The sequence below is a fragment of the Mangifera indica genome, chromosome 9 (genome assembly GCF_011075055.1).
Source record: "Mangifera indica cultivar Alphonso chromosome 9, CATAS_Mindica_2.1, whole genome shotgun sequence".
Classification (NCBI taxonomy): domain Eukaryota; kingdom Viridiplantae; phylum Streptophyta; class Magnoliopsida; order Sapindales; family Anacardiaceae; genus Mangifera; species Mangifera indica.
In genome coordinates, this window is record NC_058145.1 from 8,119,656 (window position 1) to 8,143,162 (window position 23,507).

At 31.6% G+C, this 23,507-nt stretch overlaps 1 protein-coding gene across 2 annotated transcripts; it reads right to left on the reverse strand.

Moving 5' to 3' along the window:
• Nucleotides 1–281: 281 nt before the first annotated feature.
• On the reverse strand, nt 282–15,287 carry LOC123226010 (potassium channel SKOR). Of its 2 annotated transcripts, XM_044650430.1 has the most exons (13): nt 14,892–15,287; nt 12,623–12,847; nt 12,474–12,537; nt 11,411–11,750; nt 9,438–9,733; nt 7,196–7,276; nt 6,495–6,593; nt 5,496–5,717; nt 5,165–5,353; nt 3,761–3,836; nt 3,383–3,677; nt 2,728–2,849; nt 282–657 (listed from the first exon to the last, which is right to left on the reverse strand). In XM_044650430.1, the coding sequence occupies exons 1-13, from the start codon at nt 15,107–15,109 to the stop codon at nt 416–418; spliced, it is 2,469 nt and encodes an 822-aa protein (XP_044506365.1). In that variant the 5' UTR covers nt 15,110–15,287; the 3' UTR covers nt 282–415. The 2 variants fall into 2 exon arrangements, with proteins under 2 accessions (XP_044506365.1, XP_044506366.1); XM_044650431.1 differs by lacking the exon at nt 7,196–7,276.
• Between the last annotated feature and the right edge of the window lie 8,220 nt (nt 15,288–23,507).

Genomic DNA, 23,507 nt, shown 5'->3' on the forward strand with positions numbered 1-23,507 from the left:
CAATAATCTTTTAAGTAATTTATTTTCATGTTAATATTTCATTTGGTAACAAAAAATTACCCAAACCAAATGCACCCTAAATTTTGTATAAATGTAGATTCCAAAATATACTTAAATTTTCTGTACTTGCATTTAACATAATTAAATTACTCTAGTCTGTGGAAGAAAGATGAGCTGCAGCCTGCAAATTGATTGCAGCTTCAATGCAAAGCCACTAAATCAAATAACTAAATAAGGACCTGGATCCAAACACAAAGCCAATTGCTTCCTTGACATAATAATTCCGAAAATTGAAAACTTGTAAATTTTATATTAAAGCAAATGATAAATGCAACGGATACAGTAAGACTGATGCAAATTTGGAAAAGAAATGTAGCTATATTTTACAATATACAAAAACAGACAAAGTTCATAACTAATCTGTTTCATGAACTAAGTACAGCTTTTGACAATCAGTTATCATGTCTACATCAATAATTTTACCTGCATCTTCTGATAATACACAACAATCACTAGGAAAACCTAGCTGTTCTGCTGCGGATTTTACAAGCTCTTCAATGGTATGCGGAATCCATAACATAATTCCATGTCTTGTATGCACACTAGTATCCCATGGGTGGAAAGGGTACACAGTGCATTTCCTTGGCAGTTTTTTATCTGCAGTAGTGAAAAGAGATTCTATTATAAGCTTCAGAAGTCGCAAGATCAGGGCCACAACTAAAACTACCGAAACTAGCAATGTCTTTTATAATCTTACAATAAAAACTTGCAACACTTGTGCATGGCAGATTATTAAATTCCTTTCCTTAATACTCAAAATCTCTTATGAATTACCTAAGTTAGAAATTACGCCTACTTACTGTCAGATGTTAAAACTCTGATGGTCAAAAATTCGTTAATACTCTAAATAGCAAACTAAAGGAGTTCGAACTCCTATTTAGGGGTATAATCAAGTCAAGTCAAGTCAAACTACGTATTGACTGACTTGAGCTTCACTTGTCTATTTTAGGAGGAGCTTGAGCTCTCACCTAAGTTAGAAATTACGCCAACTTACTGTCAGATGTTAAAACTCTGATGGTCAAAAATTCGTTAATACTCTAAATAACGAACTAAAGGAGTTCGAACTCCTATTTAAGAGTGTAATCAAGTCAAGTCAAACTATGTATTGACTGACTTGAGTTTCACTTGTCTATTTTAGGAGGAGCTTGAGCTCTCTAAGTTGGTGAGATCTCGCTCGACCTTGATACAAGTTTCGTTGAGTCCTGCTCAGTTCAAGTTTGACTCACAAAATTACATTTTAACCTTCCATTTTTTTAATTATTAAATTTTAACCCTACAACTTATATATTATTTCATTACCCTCTATATTTAAAGTACAAAAATAAAATTTTAAGGGTATATATATAAGATTTAAAACTAACTAAAACTTATTTATATTTTACTCTCAATGAGTTGTAAACTCGTGAGCTCACCAAACCGATTATCCTTAAGCTTGAGCTCGTCTCAAAAGTCAAACTTGAGCAACTTAAACTCGAGCTCACCTCAAATGCCAAACTTGAGCAACTTAAACTCGAGCTCACCTCAATATTAGTCAAGTTGAGTTCAACTTAGCTTACACCCACACTCCTTACCTCTTGGTCAAACGACATGTTGTAACCACTCAACCCAAACACAAGGATTTTTCGCGTATCATTATATGCCCAAAAACTATCAAAATGAACTCTTAATTGATTGGTAGGAAATGTAACTATGATGGTCCATCAGAAATAAAATTAAAAGGTGAAATTAAAAAGAAGTGACACAGAAAAGAAGAAAGAAATGAAGAGCAGTGAAGGCACCGAAGGGCGAGTAGAAAGGTTAGGAAATCAAAGAGAACAGGAAGGAAATCTTAATTCTATTCTTTTAATATCAATCAAATATGTTTCTAAACTACAAGGAAGCCAAATCAAACACACACACACACAAAAGAAAAAAAAATCTACCTTAAGTAATCCTATCAACCTTACACAGAAAATCAAAAACTACTTGACTAAGTGAAACTAAAAATCCCTAAACTAAAATATTTTCCTGAATATTCCATAATTCTGCATCTGGAAGATTTTAACCAGCGTAAAGGGTGTAGGCCTATATGAGGCCCTATTCAGACACAAATATGCAACATTATACAAAGAAGCATAGTAGAGATTGCATATCACCCAAAAATAAAAGAAGAAATATTACTATATCCCTGACTTTGTTGAATTTTGAATTATTCCCCTAGATTCTATGTATTGGCTAATATCCACAATATCACTTTATTTAATGAGGGTTTGAACAAAAATTTTTTCTACTCTTAAAAAAACAAATATTCTCCTGTTCCAAACACAGGTGCAAACTCAGTAAAAACATCCTAACCATTATTGAGTAGATACAAGTTTGCTTGACAAAGTCAAGAGAAGGAAGAGGACATTGCTATTAAAATTTCCTGACAGTCATGTGCAGAAACTTCCTCCTTTGCTTGATTTGGCAAGATGTAATTAGTAAACCAACATTGCACATTGAAGTGAAGTTTAAGAATGTGCTATGATGCACTGCAAACCTTCGTTATCATTTTATATTTAAATATTTCTATACACAAATATGTTGAAAAGCAAACAGTTTGGCAAGGATTTCCACTGAGATCTTATATGTAATTCAAAGTTCAAATTGCCGTAATAGAAATGTTTAATAGAGGTTTGGATGCTATACCTAGCATGAATTCAGAGCAATGAGGAAATTCTGACAACTGAGAGAATTTTGCTTCTTCCAGCAGCTTGATCAAATTCTTGTTTCCACACCTCTGACCTTCATCAAGAGGGGTGCTCCCCCATCTGCAGAATTTAGATATCAGAACAACATTGTCATTGGAATAATACAAGATATTAAATGTGCATGAAAGTGTTTATTTTTTCAGTTGTTAAAGTTGTATAAGATACAAATCTCTCTCTCTCTCTCTCCTCCCACCACATAAGAGTATATATAAACACTGAGATGTCATGTCAAATAATATATAACAAATCCAAAAAAAATTGAAAATATGGGGGTGGTAGACTGAATTGTGGAATTTAGATGATCCAAAATAAAAAACCTTTCTGAAATCCAGTGCTCATGAAATAGATATATTCATGTTTCAGAAGCACTCAGATTCTCTCAAAGTTCTGGCATCTATGTTAGAAATCGAAGTTCAAATTTTCTTTTAAATTTTATGTCAATAGAATCTGCCAGGAGGCTCATATAGAGTTCCATATAAAGGATTCATGCATTTCCAGCTAGGCATAGAGATTAACTCACATAACCTCAGCAGTAACCTAAAGAAAATGAATGTATCCACATAAAGCAATCAAGAAGAATAATTCTACTGCACCTGTCCCTTGTAAAAACACTAGCCCCAGCCTCTAAAAGCAACTTTACCATCAGATATAGTCCCTCTGAGGCAGCTACATGAAGTGGGGTTCTGTGGTCATAATCTTTGGAATTTGGATCAACACCATAGGATAAAACTCTTTTAAGGAAGTCTGCATCCCCCCTAACAACAGCTTTACAGAGAAAAATACCAGCATCATCTACACTCAAGGAGGCCCCTTCATTAGCAAGCAATGAAGAAACTCGATCATGTCCATTTTTTAAAGCTTCTAGTAAGGGGGTGTTGCCAAATTTATCTATAAAAAAATTGAATTATTGACACAGGTTAATAGAACTCACATAGACTCACTTGGGAAGAAATTATTACAAACAAAATTACCTTTTATGTTAATGTCTACTCCTCCTTGTATAAGGAAAATGGTAATATCTTCATATCCTCTTGATGCTGCAAGATGCTGTTGTGAGATAACAAAATAAATCATCATAGACTGAAAATTTCAGCTACAAACCTTACAATGAAAGTGGCATCAATGATCAGACATGTTTCAACAGTAAATAACATAACATGAAGAAGCAACCTATGAAGCTCAAAATATATGCAACTACAATAAATGCCGTTAAAACTCCCCCCATTGCCCTTGCTTGCTCTTTTGCATGTGAATGAGATTAGTGAAAAAAACCTAATCTAATCGGAAAATTGTTCGAGTGTTATGTAACATAAACTTTATTCTTCAATCAAAAGAATGGCATCATTGCCTGAACAATATTTTTTAGGCTGATCTGTTCTGCTCTGTGCTTGATAGGATTTTTCAATATTGAAGAACATTCCACAAGTGGCTTGTTGTGAACCTTTACCATGTTACTAACCCTTTGAAGAAAGAATTGAACTTTACACGATAGGCTAAGTCCTTTGTATCAGAAAAGCCCTTGAATTTAGATATCAATGTTTAATTCTCTTTAGCACAAGCAAAACCGCATAAAGTTTTTCATTGATGTTGTCAAACCACAGATAATGGATGATATTTGTTTTGATTGGGTTCAGTATTTACAACCACAAAATCAGTAGCCTTCCCTTACAATATCGCCACTACAAGCAAGAAAAACACAAAATAACCCATTGGCTTTCAAGAGACCAACTCTCTCCTTCAATCAGCCAAAGGCTGCCCAAACAAAACTCAATTTCTTCTCTCTTCTCTCCATCTCCAATCTCTCTTTTATGCTTTTTCTTTTCATAATTTCCCATAACTGCCTATGCTTCCATAACTACCCTTCTGTGTGACCTATTCTCCTGTCTGTCACCTAAATCCTCAACTCTAACAAAATTATATACATGGTGAAACAGATATGTTTTTTTCTAATAGAAGTTTAAAGTAAACACTTCGTCTTCCATTTATTTTGTTTCCATTGAGTACAACTACTTTCTCCTATTATAAGTAGTTAAGACAAGGACATGTAAACACACAATGGAAGCCAGAGAGCAAAACCAAATATTACAGTACTAAATGAAGTAAAACTGAATCATAAATTAATGAGCGGCAAGTGAAAAATCTATTGAATTTTTTTGTTCTGACCTTCCGGAAGTTTTGAGAAATTACAAGTACACCCATGGATTTACAAAATACACGTAGATCTATCAAAAAAATTTAAATTTGAACAATAAAAAAAAGTTAAAAATTTAGCAAATGCAACCAGCACCAAACAGGCCAGTATATTTGGTAAACACACTTCAGGTGCAGAAGTAAATAAGAGTGCAAATCTGAAAATTTCGAAAGCAAATACATACCAAAGGTGACCTCCCATCATAATCTGTCTTGTTGGGATCTGCTCCAGCACGAATAAAACCTTTTAGCTGATACAGATCTCCATGATAAGCTGCACTATTCACCCTCAATGCAAGTTCTGCTTCATGCTTGGCAATGTGAAATGTGATGTCTGACTCCAGTTGTTTAATACGGATATTGGAATCCTTACCCTGCAAGTTTATATGAAAACCATAGTATAGAAAATGACATACACTAATTGAAGTATATTTATATGTTCACTTATAAGCATTACAACCACAAATAAAAGTAACCTTATCAGGAGAAAAACACATTTCAACATAGCCATATTACCTCTAAGAGGTTGGTCAATATTTTCCTTCCATCATAGAAATATATCTCAAGGATATTGGCAAAAGACTGTTTATCGATTCGCAGAACCCTACATAGTTCACAAACCCGAACAGTGTAAGGCTGAGAAATGTTGCAAAGAATAGAAATCTCTCCAAATGAGCTATTTGGTTCTAAATATGAAACAGTAGCTTCCATCCCATCTTCTCCAACACCAACCTCCTCCTGCAGAAAGATAGTTTTCCCAGAGTTCAATAAATTTCTTGTAAGAATTGTGGGATCTGCATATTAAAGAAGCTGCTAAAAGAATCAATCACAATAAACATATAGTTTTAAACAAAGAAAATGCTAATGGACGTTGTTTGTGTTCATAGTGCATAACAATATTTTGGAGTGCTTACCACATAACAGACAGATTTAAGAATTAATTTTGCTTCTAACTTTATAGTAATTTGACCAAGATAGTATGATAATATTGGTCCACATAATAGATCTGAATTATATATGAACAAGATTCTGGACCTGAATAGAGTTCCTGTAGATTTCTTTTCCTCTTCTTTTCTTTTTTTTTTTTTTTGGGCTCTATTTTCTTTGTTCTCATATAGAGTGTTTTTTCTATGATACAAAGATTTATGCTCTGGTCTATATGTCTGATCATTGTTTATGTCAAGAAAGATAGCATGAATTAGTGCAATTTTTTATTACTGTATGATTAGTATAAATTTTTCCAGGATATTCTTAGGGTAGGTGGGCATATGAGGTCTAACCACTCCAAAGTGCCCAAATATGTGTCATGACCACTTTAACAAAAGTCAATGGATAAATATTAAAACAGAGGATGAACGGTTACACAGGAATTTTTCAAAAAGTAAATATATATATATATATATATATATTGGAAGCAAATGCCCATCAAGGTGAAAATCCAGAAAAACAAGCCAAGCTTTTGATATAATCAACTAAATTATTGACAGTGGTGATAAAATGGACATAATATATTACCAGAACACCATGACAGACAAAGTAAAGTTGATCTACCACATTTCCCTGCTCCAGCACCACTTCTCCAGGGAGAAAAAATTCCTCATGGAGTCTTATGACCTACAAGACAAAAAGAATAAGATTTATTTAACTTGTAATCCCTTCTTTTCAATTTTGTGTATTAGTGAAAAAAGCAATATTTATAACAAAAAGGAGGTTAAAATTGACAGTAGTAACACTATAGAGCCACCCTCTCGAGCGCATGACATCATTTCACTAAATCCAAAATCACAGGCCATGAGGGTTGAAGTAACCTTTCCGAAAATTCATGCCAGAGCCAAATATTAGCATCAGTGTCCTTGCTATACAAAAATCAATGCATTTGGTAAAGATGTCAAATCTTTACATAACAACACAAGACATATTTCATGGTCCATTAATTTAAATCCTTGTTCAATTCAGTAGAGGAATAACGTGCCAAGTCATGTCAAATCCACCTGTTCCTAGTACATCAGCATCTAACACTGTACAAACCAAATTAAATGTTGAAAAGAAGTACAAATAACCTGATACTACATGGATATCTTCCAGTGGAATGAACTTTGCAAGTCAAAACCAAGGAATGAACTTTATACGCAGAAAACAATATGCAATTTTAGGGGCTTTACTTTCTATTCAGTTTAATTATCATCAATTACAAAATGTTAAAGAAAGTGACTTACAATCTGATTGATAAATTCTGAAGAGCACCCTTTAAAAAGATAAACCTTTTCAATGTACGGCAAATATAGAGTCTGGGATATCTGACAAAGGAAGAGGTAAATTAATTCAGTATGATAACCCCCATACTGTTAGGTGCAATACAAACTATGTTTGTTAAGCAATTAGCATTTATGACAGTCAACAACAATAAAGTCATATCATAGCATAAATATATTCTCAAAAATAAAATTAAATTTAAAAAATGACATGAAAATATGATTGAAAAGTTTGATCAACAAACTCACCTAAATTTTTAAGAAAAAAGTAATGAAGTTGAAAAGGTAAACCCTTTGCCACTCAAACCCCCAAAAATTCAAAAGAAAAAATACCATTATGCTTTTTCGAGTACCAGTGCAAATGTGGGTTTTTTTTTTTTTTAAAGGAAAATATTATTTTGTTGTGTTAGGACTAAGTCAGCCAATGCATGTCACAGAATGGTGGCACAACGCAAAAGCAAGGTAGGAAAACAAGGCAGAACCACTTGGGAAAGGTAAGATTGATACTGAATTATTCGAGCTACTTTAGCTTATTGAGGAGAGATGTTATCATGCAAAGAGTACAGGGAAAAGGAAGAGGAATTCATGTGTACCAAAGAAAGGGAATTAGAGGTAGCAAGCACATGATGAGGTGCTTAAAATACGTTACTTAAATTTTGAGGTGTTTTTTTTTTTTGGGTTATCCTTTTGTATGTGAAAGAAAAATATCCAATTTCCCTACCTTGAGAATAAAGTGGATCTAAAAAATGGCGGGTAATGTTAGAACTAAGTTGGCAAATACATACCATGGAGATGGAATGGTAGCACAACACAAAAGCAAGGCAAGACAACATGAGAAAGGGAAGGCACGTAGCAGATGCAATCTTAGGCAGTTAGAAGATAAATGGAATAAAAAGGGAACTCTGGGCTAAGAAGAGAAAGGAATATTGTTATTGAGTTATTTGGGTGGTTTTAGCTGATTGAGAAGAGTGTCTAGCCTTCTAAAATTAGACAAATTTAGGGAGAGATTTTAACCTCTCAAAAGTCAAAACTGGGAGTGTTTTAGATTTCAATCTTATTGTTCTTCGTAAACTCAACAACATTTAATATATTTTGTGTTAGGATTCCAAGTACAAGGTATGAGACTTAGATTCCATATTGGAAAGTATGAACAACTAGTGTGAGGTTTATATAGTCTTGGGCTCTCCTATCTCAATAGCTAGTTTTTTATGTATGGTTCTCCTGAGGTTCATATCATTTGGTATCAAAATCATCACCATGTCTCCCAGTTGCAATCGTGCGGCACAGTTGGTGATGCCAACATTGCAGTGTTTGCCCAAGGCTAGCAGGAAGCTAGTGCACAGCCAACTAGAATGGACGCCAGGACTGTGGAGCATGGTGGTATTTTAGGATCTCACATTAGAAAATATAGACAACTAGTGTAGGATTTATATGGCCTTCGACTCTCCTATCTCAATAGCTACCTTTTGAGATATGGTTCTCCTAAGATTTATATCATATTGCAACTCTTTTCCTCATTTTTTGTCAATTACTTGATTTCCATTGGTTGAGGAATTAAATTATTGTTGAGTTACCTAACAAGTTTCCATTGGCAGTTCTTTTAGAGGGAACACAAACCTTCATTCCTATTGGAATCCCCTTTAAGAGGATTAGATTGGAAGTAATATTGTTTCCCACAAATCTAGCTAATAAAGAAGTGGTAGCATAGTTATAGATTATGCAGGGAGCTAAAATAATTATTCTCTACACCAGCTGACAAAGAAATTTAAATATATCAAGAGAAGATTGTTGCCCACATCTTAGAGTTTGCAGGAAGTGACAGATGTTGGTCAGTCCAATCATTGGATGAGGCTGGATTTTAGAAAAACTGTGAGTTTTAAGATGTTTTGGGCTCTTTGTAATGTGCTCACTTCATTTTGACATTCATGATCATATTCTATGGACTTCAATTGGGTGAGAGAGAAGAAAATGAAGAAGTTTAGGCTCAACAGGTGCAATTATCTTGCTCCATATGAAAGCACTACATTTTCAGTACCATTTTCTTCTATCTAGGGTTTAATTTGCCTTCTTTCTATCAATTTATTTCTTCTCAAAAGAACTGAAAAAAGGAGAAAAGAAAATGAAAGTTAAGCAAACAACATTATTTTTTTCTTGTTGAAGAGAAAAAAAATCTAAGGTTCAGGTAGCCCCCTCTCTCTATCCTTACCTTAGCACGAATGGAAACAGGGATATCTTGGAGGGCAGCAGCCTCAGTGTAGCTACTCTCATACTGTAACCGCAAATGGCCTTTGATCTGGTCTCGAATGTCCCTCCCAAGTCTATTTCTGTTCAGGTATTTAATGGCATCTGCCATTTTATCTCTGAACCTTTCCGTCTTTGATCCTTTTACAATTAATGCTGTCATGTTACCAATTAAGTAAGCTCCAAGAATCATGTCAAAAGACACATAAATCATTACAAATATCATTTCCCTCAGATTGACTGCATGTATATCCCCATACCCTGTAACAGATGGAGCACACGTATTAGGCATTAGAAAAAACATCCAGCTGACATAACATAAGTTTATATTGCAATGGCAAGTGCTTAAGTCAATCAATATAACATGATATTATGCTCTGAAGAAAGCAAAAGAGAAGTCAGATTCCATGGGAGAATCAATTTTTTTTTCTTCTCTTCGGGCATCTGCTGCAAAGATTTCCAAGACACCTCATCAGTCACTTTCTATTCATTTTTTGTAAGTGGTTAGGGGTTTTGAGTTGATGCATACTTGCCTTTCTGCAGTTGTCTATGTTTTCATACTCTTTCTCTAATTTTCATGTTCATATTGCACAAGGTTTTCAAGATTTTAAGTAATTATCTTGTGTTATTACAGTGGACACTGGTTCCAGCATTATAAATTTTAATTCTCATTATAACTATACTAAAAATAGTACGACCTGCTCCAAAATAGTACATTATTGTCCTTTTTGGGCCAAAACCCACGTCTTATTTTGATAATTTAATTTAAACTTTAGGAGAACTACACTCCAAAAACTAGTTGTTAAAATTAGAGAACTCAAATCATATAAACCCTACACCAAAAGTTCATACTTTTCGATATAAGATCCATGTTACATGCCTTGCACTTAGAATCGTAATGTATCATCACACTCCGCAACCCCAACACCCACGCAAATTGGTTGTGTTCTAGCTTCCTACTAGCAATAGGTAAACTTTGCAAGATGTCACCACCCATGACATACAATTGCAACTAAGAGTGATGACTGTGACTTTGATACCAAATGATATGAATCTTGGAAGAATCATACCCCAAAAGCTTGTTGTCAAGAATGGAGAGTCCAAAGTCATATAAGTCCCACACGAAAAGCTCAAACTTTCTGATATGGGATCTAAGTCTTATGCCTTGCAATTCGAATCATAGCATAATCACTCAAAAGCCTTTATACTCTTTCAGAAGTGGTTCTTCACTACTAATTCACAACCCTCTCTAACAAGGCAATGTGAATTCCAACAACCTACCATCATCCCATCCATCTCAACCAACAAATAGCTGTGTGGAGATCTCCACTTTATTTTGTAATTCATTTGTGGCTCACCAAACCATTAATCATTTAGTCTTAAATGTCAGTTACCTAACTAGTCACCTCCTCTTGAATAAGCACTATGGTCTTTCAACCAATTCTAGAAAATTCATCATACTTGACCTTCGACTTTCAAACTAATCATCAAAAATAATACTCGTAATAGTGGCTAACACTTGGTCATATCATTTTCACTAGTTTAAATTGTAAGTGTCATACATTTTAGAGAGTACTCAAGTCACATAATTAAATGCAACATACTTTCACCATAAAGCTTGTATTAGGTCTGACAGATTGATTGCCTACTATTCTGTTGCTGCATGGCTGAAAACAAATTCATAATAGAAAAAGAAAACATATTGTTGTCTCTGATAATCTACAGCTATACATTTTTGTAACAGTTTGGTTTTTCTTTCTCTATAGAAGCATTCTTATTGTCCTTTGTTTTGGCATGACTCGGTAAAGATAAAGTTTCAGAATACCATGCACTTAAAAATTCTTTCAAAGCTAAAACCTTACAAAAGGTATTCATCAATTATAAAATTATAATGCTATCGATAGTATTCAAATAGTATAAGTTAGAAAGACAACTTACCAACAGTGGCCATGGTTACAATGGCAAAATACAAAGATGTTGTGTATCGCAGCCAGAGGTCAATCTCTCTGAAATTTGAGTAGCTATAATCACCCAATTTTAAACTTCCAATCCATGTGTATCCCTCTTCTTCAGGAGGAAGGGTGGTAGCTAAATAGTAAAAGATGCATGCTGCTGTGTGCGTACAGTAGAGTTCAACAGCAATGAGTTTCACAATCCTAGTAAACAGATAATTGATTCGGATATCCCTCTCCAACTTATGGAAAAATTGAATGACTTTGCGTACCCGATATAACCTAATCCATAACAGATACCTAACTTCTTCTCTTCTTCCACTAGCCTGTGGAAAGAACATTTCTGAGACTGTCAGAAAAGAGCAATAACAATATTCATGAGTCCAAATAGTCAACACATGAAATCTTGTGATACCTATTATTTGGTTTTTCATTTAATAGACATTTGATAGTATGCCTTCAGTTAGGCCACACAAAGTTTGGCTCAAGTTACCAATGGGGAAGTGATGCAAACAAAGTCAAATACAAGGTTGCTGAAGTTATTTTGCTATTGTAATTTATAGGTTAATTCATTGAACCCCTGAAATGAAGCTTTCAAACAGGAGTGATCACAGGTAACCTCCCCTGCCATTATTTATCGTTCATTTGAATACTGCATTGATCTCTACTTAAGAGTTAAAAAAACATTGCATTAATCCCCTAAGATTAAGTTTTCAAATAGGTGCCCACCAAGGGCAGGTTCAGAAATTTTTCAAATGCTTCCCCAGCCACAATTCACCACTACCTGGAAATGAGAATCAAAGGTTATTGTAGTTATTTGTTAAGAGTTAAAAAATATTCCAAAGAAACTCATAACAATAGTATAAAGTTAGCTTCTATTATTGTTTTCCTAATATAATACGCGCAATGTGCTAAAATAGTGAACATTAGGCCAAATGGGAGCTTAAGAAAACTACTCATTCGGCTAGAGACATTCTAGGAATTCATTTAACAACAGTAAAAATTAAAGAAATAAAAAGAGATTCATGAAAAGGAATAAAAAAAGGTACCTTAAAAATTAAATCCCAAGGGAAACAACTCAGTAAATCAATGACAAAACTGGATTTTAAGTACCTGCAAGAAGAAGGAAACGGTAATAAAACGGAAGAAGTGGAAAATAAAAGAGAAGAATAAGGAAAGCGTTGAATTGGTAGTGTACTTGAGAGCAATGGGTGTGTGCTTATAAACCATACGGTAAGTCTGGCTATCTCTGTAGGCAAGAAAAAACTGCAAAATAATATCAAGAAGGAAAGCCAACTGTCCGGCAATGTCCAAAATAAAAAGGTTCTCTGGAAGTCCCCTGAAGAAAGCAAACTCCATGGGTGTAAAGAAGGATGAGTAGAGTGCCCATATGAGTACGAATTTTGTCCACGCCTGATACCACCTGCACTTCTTCCACAAAGTCAACAGTGCACTCACACTTCCTCCCAGACTAAATGATGTAATTCGTTTAAAATTCCCCAATAGAGAGAGAGAGAGAGAGAGAGAGAGAGAGAGAGAGATTTGTAATCACTCAACTACTACGATATTGAATATTAAACTTACGAATATTAAGTAGGTTTTCAGTTACACCACTTAATTTACGTTTTTCTAACTGTTTTAATACTAACTATAAAATAAAATAAGTTATTCTCAATATACAAATTTTGTCACACAATAGGACATGTTAAGCCTAAAATTGACCTAAACTTAACTTTTTTTAATAATACTTATTTAAAATGTAAAAATAAGTCATTAAAATTTTGTATAAATTTTATCTGAATTGGAAGTTTTACCAAATTTTACAGCAAGAAATACTAAGTAAGCAATTATTAACAACAAAAAATAATGACTTTTCAAATTTTAAGTAAATAAAAATTGTTAGATTTTTAAATTAAAAAATTTCAGAAATTTTTAATTAAATAATATTTTTAATTTTAATTTTAATAATAAATATTTAAATTTTTTAAAATTAACATGCAAAGGTTAATATTTCCCCACGCCTTGGGTTGGGTGGGCAAAAGTCTTTTGGCTTTTTATAATAAAAAAGAGATCCAACTTTCCAGCATTAAAGGGTTCAAAAACCATGATGTCCGCTGAGGTAGGACCTACCAACAGATATCCTCCAAAATTCTAAAGCATTTGAACTTTACCTTATAAAAAATTTAATAATTCTTTCTATCATTTATTTTATTTAACACTAAAATTTTAACACCTAAAAACAAATTAGTATATCACAATTCTTAAGAAAAATGCTATTGAACTCTACGATAAAAAAAATATTTTTTTAATATGACCCCCAAACACTTGAATCGATATGAGTCATGCCCAACAAGACTTATATAGTTGTAAATCTTTCATGTCAGAATGACCCACATAATTGTAAACACTTATAACACGACTTTATAAGGTTGTGTCATATAATCTCATTAATCTTAATAAAAAAATAATTTGTTATTAAATAATTTTTTAAATTATATTTTCTAATAAAGAAAATATGTTAAAAAATTGAATTATAATTAAAAAGAAGCAAACATATTTATAATTTGTTAGTTGAGTTTTTATAATCACTCGTATCTATGTGAAATCTAAAATTTAAGTTTGGTTAAAACTTATACTTTATTTAAACTTATTTATAGTATGTAAAAGAAGTAAGTGACTATATACTTGTATATGTGAGACATTTTTGCACTTTGCAACTATAAAAGTGTCTTATATTTAAAATAATATACTCACTCATAAATAAATGTTTAATATTATATTTCAATCAAATTTAAATTTTGGTTGTATCACATATGTGTAATTGATTAAAAAAACCAAACTCATTTTTATAAGTCTAATATTTTTATTTTTGTTATAAAAATTTATAATTCTTTTATATTTTAATTATAATTTTTTATTTTTGAAAACATTGAGCACACTGTCGTACCGAATCGGTTCATGGGCCTAAAGGTCCGACATGCCAACCTAGCATAGTCCACTACAGTAGTAGCCCGTGCCAAAAAATAGGGGTCAAACTAACCCAACCCCTTTGACATCTCTAATATTGTTCTTCTCTAAATGGGATTTTTAGTGTTCATATTAGAGACAACAAAAGAGTCGAGTCAACCCCCTTTGGAGCCAAGGTCCTTTTATTGAATGAAAACTAAAGAAAATAATTTTCAATACGATTTATTAATTTGATATAACAAAAAGAAGATATTTTTTCTATGAAATTTAATTTGAATCAAATCAATAATATTTGAAATTGTAATACAATACCCTATGACACATCCTATGAGTCCTAATGAAAACGAAACATTTTTTTTGGACGGCCGGAATGACGACTCAGTCAGTTCAGTCCCAAATACTCTCACCACATTAAAATAAAAAAATCTCTCTGTTTCTTTTTCAAAAAAACATATGATGATAAAATTATTATAATCAGAAATAAATGTTGAGAAAAGAACCTGTTATCGGGATGGATCAGAAGAGTTTTGGGGAGACCTTGGAAACCAGTGATAACATTTTGACGGCTGAAGTATCGCCTTCGTAGCAACTGATTGGCGATTAAATCAAATCGGCTTCCTCGCGATGATTTGATCTTATCTCTCAAATCTACTACTTCGTAATCGCCAGAATCCGACAAATCCTCTCCAACTATTTCTTCTCTTGCAGTATCGCCCATACGTGGCTTTCACTTCAATTCAAATTTATCAAACGACGAAATCAGAAACGTAAAACGACAAAATGAAATGGAAGTTGAAGAAAGATGGGACGATTGGCAATGGAATGAAGCTAAGCTTGGAGGCTCTGTTTCCACGTGAAACGGCAATTTATACAGCAACACAAACGCAACTGCTTCAGACATATTCATTTAATTTATTTTTTGGATGAGTATATACATTAAGTGGCGTTAGATTTTTGGAATGTTTTATTATTAAAATTAAAAAAATTTTTAAAAATAAATTATTTATAAATTATTATTATTATTATATTTGATAAAATTTGATAAAAATTAATAGATATAAATAATTATTATGTTTGATTCGAAATAATAAAAAAAAATTAATTTATTTAAATTCTTTTAAAATATTTTTATATTATTTATTATATCAATTAAAAATAAGATTATTTTTACTTTTAAAAAAATTAATAAATAAATAATATATTATAGTAAAATTAAAATTATTTTAATAATTTTTTAATACTTAAAATAAATATAATAATCAAATTATTTTTTATAATATCAATCACATTATTATTGATAATAAAAAATTTATTTATAAATTAAATAAAATAATATAAATAATAAAAAAAATTAAACGCATATTTAATGTATTACACTATACACGTAGGCGCATCTTAGTGAAGGATAAGGTTTTTTTTTTTTAATATTATTTAGATGTTGAGAAAAGTCAGGGGCCGACAACGTGTCTTTTGTTATTATGTGATTAATAATACAGGCTATAATTACAGCTAATATTCTATAAAATCTCTAAAAAAATCCTATTTATTTTATATTTTCTTCAATATATATGAAAAGAATAATTTAACATTGTAGAGTGAAGTTAGAGGGGAAATGAAAAGCAAGTAGAGTAAATAAATTGTGAAAACGTCCGTAAAGGTCAAAAAATGTGAATCCTTTAGCGATCGGGATGCGATGCTCCTGCTACCCGTGGAAAAGATGGAGCAAGTAGAGATGCTGCTATTTTGCATGATCTTACTCCACGTAAATCCCGAATCTTCTTTTGTCACTTTTTTTATTTTAATTTTTTATATTATCTCTGAAAGATGAGACAGACAACAACAATAGGGCAAAGAATGTTTCCTTCTCTTAAATTTTAAAAATCAATAATTTCTCTTAAATCTACATTTTAAAAACTTTATTTTTCCTCTTAATTTTTATGTTTTTTTCCTTTCTCCTCTGACGATCTTCCACGAAAAAGTCAGCAAATGAGGGTATATAATATTTGTGAAAGCAAAAAAACTAAAAAAAAGATGAATACTTATGAGATACATTATGTACTCGATACTAAGGTGTCTTAGCAACTTATTTTAGTTTAAGGGGTGCATGGTAAAAGAGAATTATATTAGTTAATTTCTTGTAAGAGATAATACGACAAACTTTGTGATGATATCAAGTTCATGTAAGAGAATGAAAATATGATACCAACATCGACAACAATGCACAAGAGAGATTTTATATATGTATAAGCATTCCACATTGCTTAAGAATGATAAGAAAAAATTAGTTAAATAGAATGTAAACTCTATATGTATAAGAAACATTTTGGAATTGTAAAGAAGCAAAACTGACTGACAATACTATATATTCAAAGTGGATGAATATAACTTCACATAAGTACGAGATCAGACTGTTAGAGGCATGATAATTTACTTACTACCGATTATTTGTAACACCTTTCTAGAAGCATTATCGTCCAAAGGGAAGTGTTACTTTACCTGACTGAATGAACCTGTAAATAATTTCATCCATACACATAAATTTATGAAATACAATAAATATCCTTCATACAAAACATAAAGATGAAACTAGATACCATAAATGAACATATATTGATCTTATCTCGATTTAGTAATAAATTATTTCTTTCCCACAATGACACTAAATAAAGATGGAATACAAGTTAATGGGTTGTTTTCTTTAGATAAAAGATGTTTATTCGCATGATAAACTACTAGTCGTTACTTTTATAATTGATCATTTTTTCAAATGTCACCCTATAAACTTAGCTTGAGAAGAGTTTTACTAAATATCAAAACTTACATATATTAATATGAAACACAAAAGTGTGCACGAAATAAGTTAATGAGTTTAGTATTATTCTTATTATTAATAATTATTACTTTTTCTGAGAATTGAGAAATGTAACAATGGATCGTGGAACTTAGTAGGTACAAAATATTAGAACAGTGAATGCATGGTCATCATCATGATCTGTTGTTGAATCAGAAAATTCCTTCATCCTTAATTATATATTATTTCGACAAAGTGAATGGTAATGGGAATCCACAGTATTTGGGATTGAGATGACACATCATTTATCACCCAGTTTAAAGCAAAGCAAAGCAATGTGTAAGCACAAACCACAACCATGCAATTAAATATCTAATTAAGTTGCTTTTGTCCAAATCCACTTTTCAAGTGTGCGATTAATATATATGTATTTAGCACTTGCTGCACTGTAAAGGTTTGAACATTTATGATCGAAACTGAAACTACTGGCATAAACCAATTATAAAATTGGAGGAACTAAGAGCAACACAATCTGGTTTCAGTTGTGGAGAATTTAGGCTATCTGCGCACTCATACGTGGCTGACATTCTTAACAATTACGTCATTGATTTTATTTTAATAGTTTATTTCTATAGCCCATTATTTGTAACCAAACTAGGCAAGTTAATTGTCTCATGATGTACCTCATTTAATTTAATACTTTCCTTGATAGATATGCCATGTGATCTAACCTTATCAAGGAACCTATTCCTTTGACTCTTCCACATCACATATCCCAAGTTTGACTTTATGCAAATAAGACTAATTTTATTTTATTTTTTTAAAATCATTTTGACTTTTTTCTACCTAATTTAGGGCATCTGTCTGTTTTTCACTAATTGTTTTATCAATCAGATTATATGAGTTTATCTTAAATATATAAATAAATATTATATAATTTAATAATTTTAAATTAAAAATAAAATTATATTTTAATAAAGTTACATTGATGGTTTTTGATCAACCCGTTAACTAACAGGTCAAATAATCAGGTTTTTTTCAATTCGATTGTGATTCGAATTTGTGCAATAAATCTTAAAATTTTGATTGTTAAATCAGCCACCTTCTAACGATTTTTCTGTGATGGGACCATAAGGCTTTTGTAGCCCTCTGATGGATCGTCCTTCTCGGACCAACGATAGCCACAAAAGTCGTTTGATTTTGGTGATACGGTAGCAAGATATACACGCCTTTTCGTCTTAGATTGGGCTCTAAATCCATTAATTTCGATGTTATTTCGATTAGATTCTTAATTTAAAACATGTAAAACAATTCCAACAATCATTTTAGCACGTTTCTAAAGTCCAGTTTCATGCAATTTTGGAAAAATTTAATGCGTGCCCAAAACAAATTTTAACAACAATTTTAATCACAAATAAAAAAATTCGGATTATAACAATAACAAAATACATAATTTAATTCACAAAAAGATGACATATGCATAACTTACATTCTAATACCAGTGTTGGAAACAATTTAAATATGTTAAACATAACATTTTGTGAATACTATAAATTTTGTAAATATAAATATGTGTACCTAGTTTCAAGTTTACAACGAAGTCTATTCAAACATGACACGGGGTGTTGACGTGAGTCATTTCCACAACCTCATTTGTCCATGTACTACATTTCTTTTGAGAGATATTATCTCTCTATGTTTTGGATTTCAGGAGAAGAAACTTTTTTCTTTTATTATAAAAATAACGTCATCTCATTTAAAGAGACGGTTTAGATATTTAAATAGATGTCCAACTACTAATAACTTTCACATTAACTGTCCTTGGCATTTAAAGTAAGTCGGATCGGATCGACCCCGTTATGGGTAGACCTAGACCTAATAGAATATTATGTAAGATTTACTTGGCAAAACATAATAAAATAGATCATCCAATTACAATCCCAAGATCTACGCACAGATTATAAAATACTAAATTAAACTTTAGGGTTTTAGAAATATTTGGATCTCCATGCAGTTTAAAATTGGAAAACCTATTGAAATCACCCGAAATTATCTATTGAGATCACCTCTCTATGTGACTTGGTCTTCTACTCCAGAAACCTCCTTAAATGACAATTTTGAATGGGTAAGTTATACCATATTTATTCTGCATTAGGTTTTGGAGCACATACCTAGCAATTTATAGTAGGTTAATTGACCCCCCATCAAGGTCCAATAAACGTTAAGACACTTGTGCTGTCTATCTAGATCACAACCTTTAAGTGTATTGGGTTTATCTTTATTGATCACTTAAACCCATCTTTAAACTGACATTGGACTATTCAATTATCCGGTTTTATTAAACCAAAACTATAATTAATGTTAGTCTACATCAGAAAATTTTCAACATTCTCCCACTTGGGCACTATTAACTATTTTTATTTTATTTTATTTTAAGAAAAAGAAAACAATTTTAACTTTCGGGTAATTAACATTTTAACTTTAAGTGACACTATTTTAAAAAACAAAATAGTCCAAAGATAAATTACACTTTAATAAATAATTCAGTTAATATGCCCATTAATAACGAACCAAGACATTACATATGTCTTTTATTAACATAAGATTATTCTTGATCACAATTACTAATAATCAAATTAACACGGATTAAATCTGGGAGTGTAGCAAAAATAGCACCCAATAATGTGATCACAAACATGTGTTATATCCTTGTCAGTCCTCTTTATAATTTCTCTTTAACCTTATGTTTCTTGATTGTAATATATTTTATTTTGTATGTCTCAATCTATCAATGCTTTTTTACCTAATTACACTGCTAAAGAGTTAACACTAAGTAGTTTATTCAAGTAATGCTTCAACCCGCTCAAGAAGCTTCTCTATGGTAAACTACAAATTGAATGTTTATGATTGAGGCTATTGCACACGACTACTTAGTACTTTTTCAAATATAGGCCATTGAGCGAGTATAAGAATATATCATAAAATAGATTTTAGATCATTTTATAACCACCAAAATTTGATCTTTTGCAAATATCTCATTATCTCTTAAACCATAACCAAATAATTAACCTTGGATTTGAAAAGTGTAAATTGAAAATCATAAATCATGAGCTATTCAGTGACTACTTAGTACATTGTTTGCCTAAAATTTTCCATGTTGAGCATTTTAAGCACACATTTCAAGTATTTATTTTAGATAAACCACTAAGTTCCCGAGTCCTTTTATAATGGATCTTCATACCAAGAACAAATGATGTATTTTGAAGATCCTTCACATCATACATCTTGGATAAGATTGACTTAATCTCATGGAACAAATTCATATTACCACTATCAATATATTTGAACCATGCTATAAATAAATTTGCTCCCACTAATCTTCATATTCCTATATTGATCGAATTCATTTCATATGAAGTTATGAGCAATTGCACTTTATTAAATCTGAGATACTATTGTCAATACTTTTATTTAACCGTAGATAGACTCCTCAAGATCACATACCAAATGTTTTATCCCTTATGCTTTTAATAGACCTAATTGCATCATATAGACTCATTTACTAAGGTTTTTATTCAGATAGATAACTTTGACATTCACCTATTATAACTTTAATCCAAATGAGCTTTCAATGTCGTAGGGTCTCCTTTGCTGAGATACATATAATAATTCTTAATGATAGCAAATCATCCCTTTATGATAGACAATCCTATTAAAATTTTCATACCTTCATCAACTGTATTTGACATATCTATTATAAGATTAATTGTCAATTATTTAGGGAAACGTCTTTTAAGGTGATCTCAGTTTCCATTAGACTTTGTAATCTTTATTGACTCCCACTATTGATTTTAGCCATGACATTATCAAATCTTATAACATTTCAAGAATTGGACGTCAATCACTTTAGTACCTTAATTGAGGTAATAACTTTGAAATATATATAAAGAAATCCATTAAGAAAATACTAAGTTATTTTAACAACTTTACCCCATGAACACTTACCCACATTTACTTCTTATTGTAACTTTAAGCCTAAGATTAAGTTTTATAGCAATACCATTTTGGAATCCCAAGATCTTGAAAATTTTAATAAAATATCCATGACAATATTTTTAACCTTAATGTCCATACAATTTTCAAACCTAAAAGTGGACCCCCACTTACCTAGCCTTTATCTATTAATCAACTTCACGTTTAAAAACTTAACTTTATTTAGGCAATCAAAACTAATACTTCTTATTATTGTTCTTCCTTTATAATTAAGGATCACTTGAATAACCTAGTATACCATTAAGGCTCTTTAACTCTATGCGTTCCTTATTCGAGAATATTTATGAATTAGATTAATAGTACTTCATATCTGATTCTAAACCATAACTAATCTTAATTTTATTGAAGTCAAAAGTGAGTCTTATGGTGCCTTTTGAAAACTATCACATATCCATCAATCTTTGACTCCTTTAGGACCATCATACCTTCTCAAAGTCTTATTAATTAAATGAGTATCTCTAATATTGTGAGACGTTTTAGTAATCTTTAGGATAAACCTTCAATGAGGTAATCAATAAAAGATTTTTTTATGACAAACAACCTTAACTTAATGTATTTCTCCCACTCAATATAGAAATCCTTTTATTTAATCAGGCTTTTATCTTGAGCTTAGATGATTCATTAACTCACTAGGCCAAAGATATATCCTTAATTAGCAGTGCAAAATCATCCTTTATCTCTAACTCTTTATGGTTTTATTATTATTGTTCACAATAATGAAATCTATCAGTGATGGGATGCAATAAGCAATATCATTGGCAACAAATAGCTTGAAAACCTTATAAGTTATTATCTACGAGGGTTCTAGATGCATCATCATATAATCACTTTTGGCCAGAGAATACGACATGCAATTAAAACCCTCGAGCATAAGGTTACAAATAAGAAGAACAAATAACTTTTGAAAAGTTTATCACCTTTAGACAGATAAACCCCTTAAGTTACTACTCCTTTTCACACCAATAAGAAAGACATATGTTAATCGAAAAATCACAACCACCTTTAAGTGAATTGAATTTTTCACGACCAACATAGTTCCACAAACACCTTATGCGACCATCAATTTTAACACACAATAACCACATTTGGGCAAGAAATTGTATGTGTTAATTAAAGAATGTCTCTTTCATCGAAAATAGAAATTTTGCAAGCTTCAATGAATGCATCGTTTTAGCGATTAAACATTCTGACAACTTACAATAATTTCTATTGAAACTAAATAATATTGCTAAAATTAAGATTTCCTGAGATACAACATTGAATTACCTCTAACAATCTTAATTAAGTATTACAACAAATTCGCATTGAGTAATAATTAAAGTAGCTTTAAAACTGTATAAGTCATACCTCATAGGGATTTCTGGTGCATCATCATTAAATCACTTTTGGGCAAAAAAATGACATGCTATTAGGATCCCGAATACAAGGTTAAAGTCATATGAGGACTTTCAGAACATGTGGTTTTCAAAAAAAATATCACTTTTAGGCAGATAAAACTTTCTAGACCATTGTTCCTCCTCTGTTTAATAGGAAAACACATGTCAATTGAATAAGCCCAATCACCTTTGGGTGTATTGAGTTCTTCATGACCAACCAAAATTAACCTTATGCTTTAAAAACCAAAAAATATATCATTACCGTAGGAAAAATTTTGTAAGTCTCAATAGTGTATCACTTTAGTAATTACTATCATGAAACTTACAAAATATTCCAATGATACTAAATATTATTGCCCTAAGTAAGATTTCATGAGACATAATACTTTATTATCTCTGACAATCTTCCTTAAATTATTGCATCTATCCTATTGAACAATAATTTTTACTTTAAGGGAATACTTTATACCACAATAGTTAACTTAAAATTCAATTCATCTCAAATGGAGACTTATAAGGTGTCTAATATGTCTTTATAAGCCGCCACAAGCCATTCACATGTATTATTTGTCTTTAATGTTATTCAAAGGTTATTGTTCGCCTTTCATATGTTGTAACATGCACCCCTTAAACCTTTAAATCACTTATGGTCACATGTTCTTATTGGGTTTCATGCACTACCTTAGGGTTTTACACACACTAATGTGTTTAACTAACTTTTATTCACTCACATGCACCCCATAAAACCTTTCATGTGTTTTGCGTACCCCAAGAAAACTTTAAAACTTTATTACATACTATCAAAGGACTTTGACACATACACGTATGTCTAAATGATTCACTTGAATACCTTCACGCGCCCTCCAAGGGTGTAACATGCTCACACGCGCTCTTAG

Bases quoted from the DNA above. Each gene is read 5' to 3' on its own strand.
- LOC123226010 (XM_044650430.1), bottom strand. From the start codon at position 15,109: ATGGGCGATACTGCAAGAGAAGAAATAGTTGGAGAGGATTTGTCGGAT. The intron at 5,718-6,494 runs GTAATATATTAT...ATCTTTCTGCAG, and splicing joins TTGTCTGTCATGGTGTTCTG to GAGGAGGTTGGTGTTGGAGA. The intron at 3,837-5,164 runs GTATGTATTTGC...ATCTCACAACAG, and splicing joins ATGATGGGAGGTCACCTTTG to CATCTTGCAGCATCAAGAGG.